Raw genomic sequence first — 9,019 nt, 5'->3', positions numbered from 1 at the left:
AAAATCAGAATCAATAATAACAATAGAATCAGAATCAATGTAACAATAAAATCAACAATGTAATTAACCAAAGAAACAGAAGCAGAATCAACAATGTAATTAACAAAATCAACAAATTAGAAGTAGCATTGGAACCATAAGGAGGAGCAGTGGTGATTACTGGTGAGGAGCAGCGATGACTAGCGAGGAACAACGGCGTCAGCATCGTTCCCAAATTCCATCAACGCCTCTCTCAAAGTATTGGGAATAAATAATATGACCACAATCTAATCAATCATGTGTCAAATAATTTGTTACTATTATTATATTAAAATATTAATATAATAAAATCCTTAATTAAATTTAGATATTTATTATTATGATAATGATCATAATATTGAGAGATAAAATTTTTTATAATTTAATCTAAATTGTTCTAGAACATAGAATTATTAAAAAAGACATTAATAATCAAGAAAAATCAATATATATATATATATAATAATTTTTATTAGATGAAGATTAATAAATATCATTTATTAAATTAAATATACAGATAGTACATACAGAGATATGACTATTGAACTAACTCAATTTAAGAATTTCTAATGGTTATAATTACTGTATATTTATCAATAGGATATCTTCAAGATGAACATAGTAATAGAGTTTCCGTTGACTTGCGACTGTCATAGTAATTAACAATGTATTTATTATACTTTGATTCCGGACACCTAATCTCCTAGGGTGCTAGTTGAATGGATATTAGGTATGATTTAAATAATTGTAAAATTAATGATTAATCAAAAAGGAATCCGTCAACTCTCGATAAAGAGTTTGAGCTATATGATTATAATGACTGAGATGAATAAAATCTTGGCCAAAGAAATTGAATGAATGAAGAAATGAGTTTCTTAGGTCATTCACAGTTCATTATAATAATAGTAACAAGTTAGAGTTTGACAATTAAACTATACTCTAAGGGTTAACCAAAGAGTTGAAAAGATGGAAGGAATTATACTTTGTTCTTCTCAGATTCTTAGTAAAAATATATTACTTTATACTATTGGATCGTTGAGGAGTGTTGCTAGACGCCAACCTTGATTAGTAAATTTAGTAAGACTAATTTACTACCTGCTTAGTATTGAACCTATGGGGTCACACATTAACGAGTATTCTAATCTTTGCTGTAGAATTATTTAATTATTATTTTGATTTGATCAAATAAATAATTATATTAATTCAAATGAAATATTATTGTATTCTTTGCTAGCACAAGAATATAATAATAGTATGATAATTGAGAATATTAAATGAGATTTGAGAATAATTAGTTATTCTATTTCAAAATTTGAATTTTAAATTTGGATGAGTTTTTAACTGATTCTGTTTCAAATTGAGTTATGATATGATTCATAAATTTAAAATATTCAAGTTTAGAATGATAAGATATGATTTAAATTTGAAATGAGATTCAAATTTGAAATCAGTAACAAATCCCATACTATATATATGTATGGCAAGAGTAGAGAAAGATGAAACTAACACAAGAGTTTTATTCCTTTATCTCTACACACATAAATATATGTGAGTCTAATTCTTGGAGAAGAATTTTATGGTGTACAAAGAGTTGTAAAGAGGTTTCTCAATTTAGATCAAATATCTGTTGGTCAAGGAGTTGACAGCAAAAGTTGGTCTCAGTGTAGATACGCATAAAGTCTTCATACAATTGAAGAATAAAGTTTTTACTAAAGCGTCCAAAGGTATTTAGATTTTATCTGTATATTATTCGAATAAAGTTTAAGTACAAAATAGATCTTTAGGATTATTTTCTTTTCTTCCGCTGCGTGTTATGAACACATGTTAATCCTTCACAAAGCAATAGTGCAGCAAAGCAGCGGTGACATGCGAGAAGGAGGAGGAGCACGGCGACACGGCGAACTAGCGAAGAGGAGGAGGAGAACAGCGACGCGACGAGTTAGTGAGGAGGAGCAAAACGGCGAACATCCTCCCTCACCGATCTGCTAGCGTCAACGTCCGTCCTCTCCATCATAAGCGGCGTCGCCACCTTCCCTTCCCTCTTCTTCCCTCTCCCCACATTCTTTTTTTCCCTCTCGTCGTTCTCTTTCTATTTTTTTCCTTTTTATTTTATTTTATAATTTTTTTACTTAGGGGTATTTTGGTCATAAAATATAATATTTAAGTAAAATTAATAATTTTAAAATAGCATTAAACCTTGGAACGATTTTGTATGTAAAAAAAAGTTGGGAAAGAAAAAAAATTTTAGCCTATATCTTAGAGACTAAAATTGTACTTAACCCTATAAATTGAGTAATAAAATATAATTCATCCTCTTATTTCATACCCACTCTTTCCTATATGTCATATCCTCTTTATCTCTTCTTTTCACATAATTTCATGTCTCTTTTTTTTCTATTATTATTAATGTTTTGCACAAGTATTTAAAAAATTTAGTTGTTGATCACAACTTTTTTTTATAAATATATTTTATAAATTGTATATCCATCTTATTCTCCGGCACTAAATCTAGTTAAAGTTATTTAAGATACAACTTTGCTAAGTAGCCAATTAGGATACTAGCCAAATGTAGCCAACTAGTATATGGATCATAAAAAAAGCCCAATAAAAAAATCATAATTTCACTTTTATTCTCATTCGCAGTTAAAAAAAACAACTACAAAATCCTTTTCCTTCTCTCCCACTTTCCTAGCCGTGATATTCAGTGTCATCTCCAATTGGCTCAACCGTCGTGTCCACCTCTCCAGAGTCGAGAAGCGAGAGAATGTTGACATAGACGTTGAAAAGTTCCGTCTCTTCCTTTGATTGCTGCATTTGTTTTCAATCATTTTAGATGTTTCTTCTTATTCAATTTTAGATTTATTTTTAATAATGTTGGACGTTTCTTCTTTTTAGGTTTCAGATGTTTTTTTTTATGTTTTAGACGTTTTACATTTTGGATTATTCTTGTTAATAATTTTAAATAGTTTTTTTATAATTCTAAAAATAACATCTAAAACTAAACAGAAAAAATCTAAAAGCATAGAAAAATTACATTTAAAACCTAACTAAAAAAAGAACTTGAAAGAATAGCATTATCACGTTAGTGCAAGTCCTTGCAAGTAGCGAAAAAGAACGTTCTCCTGTATTGTTTACAGTGAAGAACGTATGGATGCTGGTGATAGACGACTTCTAAGTGACCTTTGGTGATGGATGGCGCGAGCTTGGAACACTGTGTGTGATGTAACCACAGCAAGCATTTCCAACGTCGTTCCCAGTGGAATACACATGATAGCTGGGGTTTGACGGCTTCTAAGCAACGGTGATAGACGTCAGAAGAGTGACGAAGGAGAGTAGGAAGGTGCATTATTTTTAGGCTAAAACTAATTTTTAAAATTTTAAAATTTTAAAATCAATTTTTTAAAAAAAAAATCAGTACTTAGTTGCATATAGAATTGATGTTTTAGACTTTCTGATGAAGAGAAGTAGGAAGATGTATGTTTTTTTGAGCCTAAAACTAGATTTTAGAATTTTAATTTTTTTTTTGAAAAATGACCTATTTAACTGCATATAGAGTTGATCTTTAAAATTTTTTATTGAAGATAATTAACAATATGAGATATTAAAGGTAAATATGCATATTTTCATGAGAGGAATCTCTATAAGAATGTAGCCATTGGTCCAAAGAAAAAGAGGAAAAGAGAGAAAAGGGGGGTTTATAAAGATAATGACTATAAAGGACAATGTAGACAATATAGGTGATACACAGGTTGGCTATATGCCTATATTAAACATGGAACATTATGGGATACATGTTTAAACCAATTAGTCACTGCTGTATAAACCACCCCGACTAAACTGCGGAAAACTATTCTTTCTTATTTATCTTTCTCTATAAACCACCTCGATATTTTTAGAACACACAGTGGTCTCTGTTGAACTCTCATTTCAACAATGTCAACAACACTAGCATTTTCATAGCTTCGGCTGTATTATACTTTGTGCGAGCTCTTTCAAGGCCTGAAAGAGAAAAACAACATAACAAGGGTAAAAATCAGACTACCAATTCCATTAACTCTAGAGGAAACATTCTACAATGGTAAAAATTCTCGTGCAGTTATCTTTACATAATGGTTGAGAATAGTACGTAAATCTCTATCGTCAACAACATTATTAGGCTCACCATCTTGGCGTCCTCAAGTGCCTCTTCCAGTGTCTCGATTTTCTGTTATATATATCCGGGTTTAAATTAGTTTATTATTGTATATAAGAATTTACTATTATTTTAATTTACATGCATTAATTTGACAATGCAACTCACATTCTTGGTGTCTCCAAGAGCAGCTTCCAGGCCATTAATTTTTTGCAATGCTAACTTATATTTTGAGTCTGATCCAGCACATGCTGACTCATCAAGTGGAGCTAGATTAAAACCAAAGTCATTTTGGTTTCCCATGTCACCCTGCCCCATATTTCATTATGTTATTGTTATGTCATGCAAGAAGGCTGAACATATAGTAAAAGCAGAACAATAGCGAATAACTCAACACCTTTTTGGGCATCGAGGGAGAATCTTCTGAAGCCACATCACCATTATTTGAATCATTTTTACTATCCGTCTCTTCTCTCAAGGATATGACCTGCAAAATTAAGTGAGATATCTCTCTCAACTACTATTCATACTTGCCGAGTAAAAGCACAACCCTTTTGATGTTGAAAGAGTTAAAAAAGATGCCATTTTCAAGTACTGCCAAACCTCAATCATTTTTACTATATCTGGATTTTTCCATGGACCTCTATCACTCATTAAGCATCCTCCATAATCAGAACATGTGCATTTACCACCCAAAAAACTTGGCAAATTACTGTATAATAATCAAACAATAATTAAATCTTATAGGTTCACTATATTATCAATGCGATGACTAAACAAAAGGAAAAGAAATTTTGTTACCTTATATCAATAGCCTCAAGTAACACACTAAGATAATTAGAACCTAACACCTGAAATAAGAATCTTGTTAGTTCAACATATCTGAAAATGGAATAATATGATGGAATATAATAATGATCCATACTTGAACTTTTGCTACTGTGCGAACGTCTAGGAATGTCTTAACGGCTTTCCACAGCATTTTGAAGCCGGATCCAGCATTGATAATAAAGAGCTTATGAAGAGTCTGCAAGACCATCGATGTAGCGAACTGTTTTGTAATCAGTAAGTTCAATCTTCCATTTGAAAAAGAATTATTAGAGAGACATACATAGATACCTCAGGATAGTAACTACTATCGATCTTCTGAATTTCCATAAAGAGGTACCTTGCTGGCTTTGAGAAATTAGACATTCCCTGGACCAATTAAAGCCATATGCATTAATTTGGAGCTAGCGCTAGAAACTGAATTGAACTAGTCCGAATTAAAATGTGCTTACTACTCCATTAACATCTAAGATACTTGTAGTGGATGCTATGTGCCTTTTAGCTGCCATTGAACATGCAGGGTATCTTATTCTCAATGTTTTCTCTTGTTCTGACACATGATACTTTATGAACCTCTCAAATGTGGTTACTTGCAGCAGCTTGTTAAGGTCTACCATCCCAAGTCTCTCAATGTATACTGGTCTGCCATGTCTATCAACCCCATGGTATCCTTGAGGATAGCATTTCTTTACTTCTGTGTACTCCGGGTATTTGAATTCCTGATCCATCGTGTATCAACAAAGCAAAACAATAAGAAGCTATTCCTATTCCTATGCACGTGATTATCATATTATATTCACCTTAAGAAGCATGTCTACTCCAAATTCCTCGTGCCATTTCAGATAATTGAGAAATACGTCTTTGGATTTCAACATGTCAAAATCTCTCATGCGAAGAAACCTTATTAACAAACAAGAAAGGCAAGTAATTAACAGAGTTTGAAAAAGCAGAAAGTATGCGAGCAATTAATTGCCTTAGAGGTACCTCAAAAGAGTATGATAATCATTGTGCTTGGTGGGTAAGAGACCCTCAAGAAAGAGCATTCTGCGGAAGGACTCAACAATCTGGGCATCTTTTGGATCGCGAGGTCCTTCTAGAACGGTTTGCATGCTCTTGGTCCTTCTGAGTTTGGTGAGAGGGAAGGTGAAGAGTGACTTGAAGCTTGATGATGACGAAGAAGAAGGCTTCTTGGCACCTGATGAAGGGAGTTCCCAATGCGTTTCAATAGGGGGATGAAGACATTTAGTTCTACCATCAGCAGAATGCAACCACGCTCTCTCACCAGAAGAAGAAGAATAAGTAGTTAATGATTCAGTGTCACCTCTTGTTGTTATTACAACTTCCACATCCTTCTCTTTCTCCTTTCCCTTCACACTGCTCATTATGTTATGTCCCCTGAAAATAAATATCAACCTTCCTCAAACTATATATGTGTTAGCCATTGTTCACGAAGAACATGCACATAGAAGACACGTTATTACTTACGAGGAACAAGAACCACAGCAGTACAATGAAGGAGAGGGCGAGGGAATTTCTCAAGATTGATCAACGAAGGATCGAATTGGAATGGTTTTGTTTCCAAGAAACCGCGAAAGGAAAGAAAAACAAACAAGTTGTGCATCTGATTCCAATTCACACACACTATTTTTTTCGGTGGATAAGGCCCACTTACCCTCGCTACTTGGGCTTCTCATACTAATTTTTTGTAATGTGCACGGGCCCAAACACTTTTTTTTATTTTTTACAATTTTGTTGTCTAATACCAAAAAGAAAAAACTATTTTGTTGGATAAATCATATCGTTACTAAAATTCAATTCTCCAACAAATTTGGGTAACATTACTCTCAAATTTATGTTCTCTCTCTATTATACTGGAAGATTCTGAATCTTCATGGGCTATGAAAAAATTTCAAATGTTGGCAATATAGTACAAATTTGATATTTTCCATGGGAAGATGGCATTGAGACTAGAAAGAATAAACAACTTAGAATAGGGATTATAGAGAAAAGATGAGCTAATCTGAGCCGCATCTTACCATGGCGGTTGGGTGAGATGGATAACCTTAATCATACTTATCTTCCTCGGATAACGTACAATTTTCGTGATCCTAAACCTTACAATATATCCTTTTGTATATTAACAAATCTAAGTCACGATATTGTATATTACATACTCATACCTGAATAATATGATTTGTTTCTTGTGAGACAATCAATAAGTATCTTTATTAGCGTCTCGGCTCATTTCCTGTGTACAAGTTACGGCTATAGGTAACTTTATATTAAAAGCAATTTAGCCATACATTGTAGATATGTAGTGTCTTTACACAATTTCAATAATTAGTGTGCCATATAAGTTCTTGCCTCATACTAAATCCTAGTCGTCGTTTTAATAGTGGGATTGACCACTATATGATGATCCAGCAACAAGATAGACTGTGAAGCGGATTGAAGTGATGAATTATTGGTAAAATAGGTTTGAGGTTTGAAATTCAAAATGACAACTAACTTTTATTCCCTCGTGGGGACAATAAATTGTGGTCCTAGGTTTTTTATTGGGAGTATTATTGGAGGCAATATATAGTGGTTCATTTTCCAGTCACATTGGGGGACCAGTACTCAGACCAAATCTATTGTATACGTACATGCACCATAGAGTACAATGTACATGTTAGATTAATTTTGGTGGGGTGTATTTGAAAGTAATAAGGATGGCAATGTGTTTTTATGGGGCGGAGACTCCTTTTTCGTTTCTTATTTTTGTTTAGTAAAATGTCTTCTGTTTTTATTCTATTTTCATCCCGGATTTCAGTTTATTTTCTTCCATGAGTAGAGAGGCAGATATCTACAAATTTTGACGGATATTGAATTAAAAAAAAAATATTTTCAGTATAAATTTAACATAATCAACACACGTGATATCTTTAACATATAAGTTAAAAAAAATAATTTTTTAAAAATAGTAAAAATGAATTAAAATTATATAATTATATATATGTATGTAAGAGCATTTAAATAAAATTTTCTTTGCAAAAACTTTATAAATCCTAGAGTAGATAACTCAATCTTTGTTTCTGTCTTCATTTATTCACGCGAGCAGATTTTTATCTCCGCAAAAATTTTGCAGGTGCGGTTTTGTTTTTTTAATCTCACCTAAAGGTAAGGAAGTATCTGTTTAGAGAAGACTGTCAAGTCTTCGTATATGAATATGACAGCACTTAATAACCACATATCATTACGGTATTGATGCGTGGCATGGACTAACTTGTGTCTTATTTAGTTAATGTATGGGAATCTTTGTTGTGAACAATGAGCATTGTTATAAAAACACATACTAAAAATATTAATTAATATTTTATAAAAATATATAAAGTTTAATTTTCTAATTTATTATTTCTATCTAAGCCCTTTTTTTAAAAAATTTGTATCTTCTAAATTTTAAATTTTATTTTAAAAGATAAAATATAATTTTTTATTATTTATTTTATAGATAAAACAAAAAAATAAAAAAATTAAAAATTATATTTTACTTTCTAAAATAAAATTTTAAAATTTAGAGAATCTAAATTCTTCTCCAAATATAATCCAAAGATATACACAATAAACGTGCGTTTGTTATTACTAGGGTTTTGGTCTTTTGGATTTATATCAAGAAAAATATTAAAAAATTTAAAAAATTTATTAATTTTTAATTCATAGTTAATCAATAATATCAAAAAATATAAATTAAAAATATATTATTAAATTAATAAATTAAAAAAAGCAAATTAATAATTAAAAATATTAATAAAAAATAAAAAATTCGGTTGGTTTTTAAATTTTTTTTATATTAATAATATAATGCTTCTTCGCTTTAATTACTACTTTTCGGGCAAGTCCCTGATGAATCTCTTCAAAATGTGTATTATTGATTTATTGTGAACAAAAACAAAAGGCAATGTGTGTTGAGAATTCGAATTGCTCAAGGATCCATGAAGCTTTTTCATTTTTATATGGTTGATCTCATGGTGATGGGTGTTAGTACAGTCGTGTGGGGGCGGA

At 31.4% G+C, this 9,019-nt stretch overlaps 1 protein-coding gene across 3 annotated transcripts; it reads right to left on the bottom strand.

Moving 5' to 3' along the window:
• Window positions 1-3,748: 3,748 nt before the first annotated feature.
• On the bottom strand, window positions 3,749-6,406 carry LOC130957957 (phosphatidylinositol/phosphatidylcholine transfer protein SFH11). 3 transcript variants are annotated; one of them, XM_057884823.1, is made up of 12 exons: window positions 6,300-6,406; window positions 5,963-6,173; window positions 5,779-5,878; window positions 5,431-5,697; window positions 5,270-5,347; window positions 5,076-5,201; window positions 4,952-5,001; window positions 4,754-4,862; window positions 4,548-4,637; window positions 4,319-4,459; window positions 4,181-4,222; window positions 3,749-4,017 (listed from the first exon to the last, which is right to left on the bottom strand). In XM_057884823.1, the coding sequence occupies exons 1-12, from the start codon at window positions 6,358-6,360 to the stop codon at window positions 3,973-3,975; spliced, it is 1,320 nt and encodes a 439-aa protein (XP_057740806.1). In that variant the 5' UTR covers window positions 6,361-6,406; the 3' UTR covers window positions 3,749-3,972. The 3 variants fall into 3 exon arrangements, with proteins under 3 accessions (XP_057740806.1, XP_057740803.1, XP_057740805.1); XM_057884820.1 differs by having other exon boundaries at window positions 5,963-6,406; XM_057884822.1 differs by having other exon boundaries at window positions 5,076-5,177; window positions 5,963-6,406.
• Window positions 6,407-9,019: the final 2,613 nt, after the last annotated feature.

The sequence above is a fragment of the Arachis stenosperma genome, chromosome 10 (assembly GCF_014773155.1).
Source record: "Arachis stenosperma cultivar V10309 chromosome 10, arast.V10309.gnm1.PFL2, whole genome shotgun sequence".
In the NCBI taxonomy this organism is placed as follows: domain Eukaryota; kingdom Viridiplantae; phylum Streptophyta; class Magnoliopsida; order Fabales; family Fabaceae; genus Arachis; species Arachis stenosperma.
This window is presented reverse-complemented; position numbering and strand designations above follow the sequence as displayed.

Coding starts and splice junctions, on each gene's coding strand:
- LOC130957957 (XM_057884820.1), bottom strand. CDS start 6,360: ATGAGCAGTGTGAAGGGAAAGGAGAAAGAGAAGGATGTGGAAGTTGTA. Junction 5,879..5,962: donor GATTATCATACTCTTTTGAG/GTACCTCTAAGG, acceptor TTTGTTAATAAG/GTTTCTTCGCATGAGAGATT. Junction 4,460..4,547: donor CTCCCTCGATGCCCAAAAAG/GTGTTGAGTTAT, acceptor AATATGGGGCAG/GGTGACATGGGAAACCAAAA.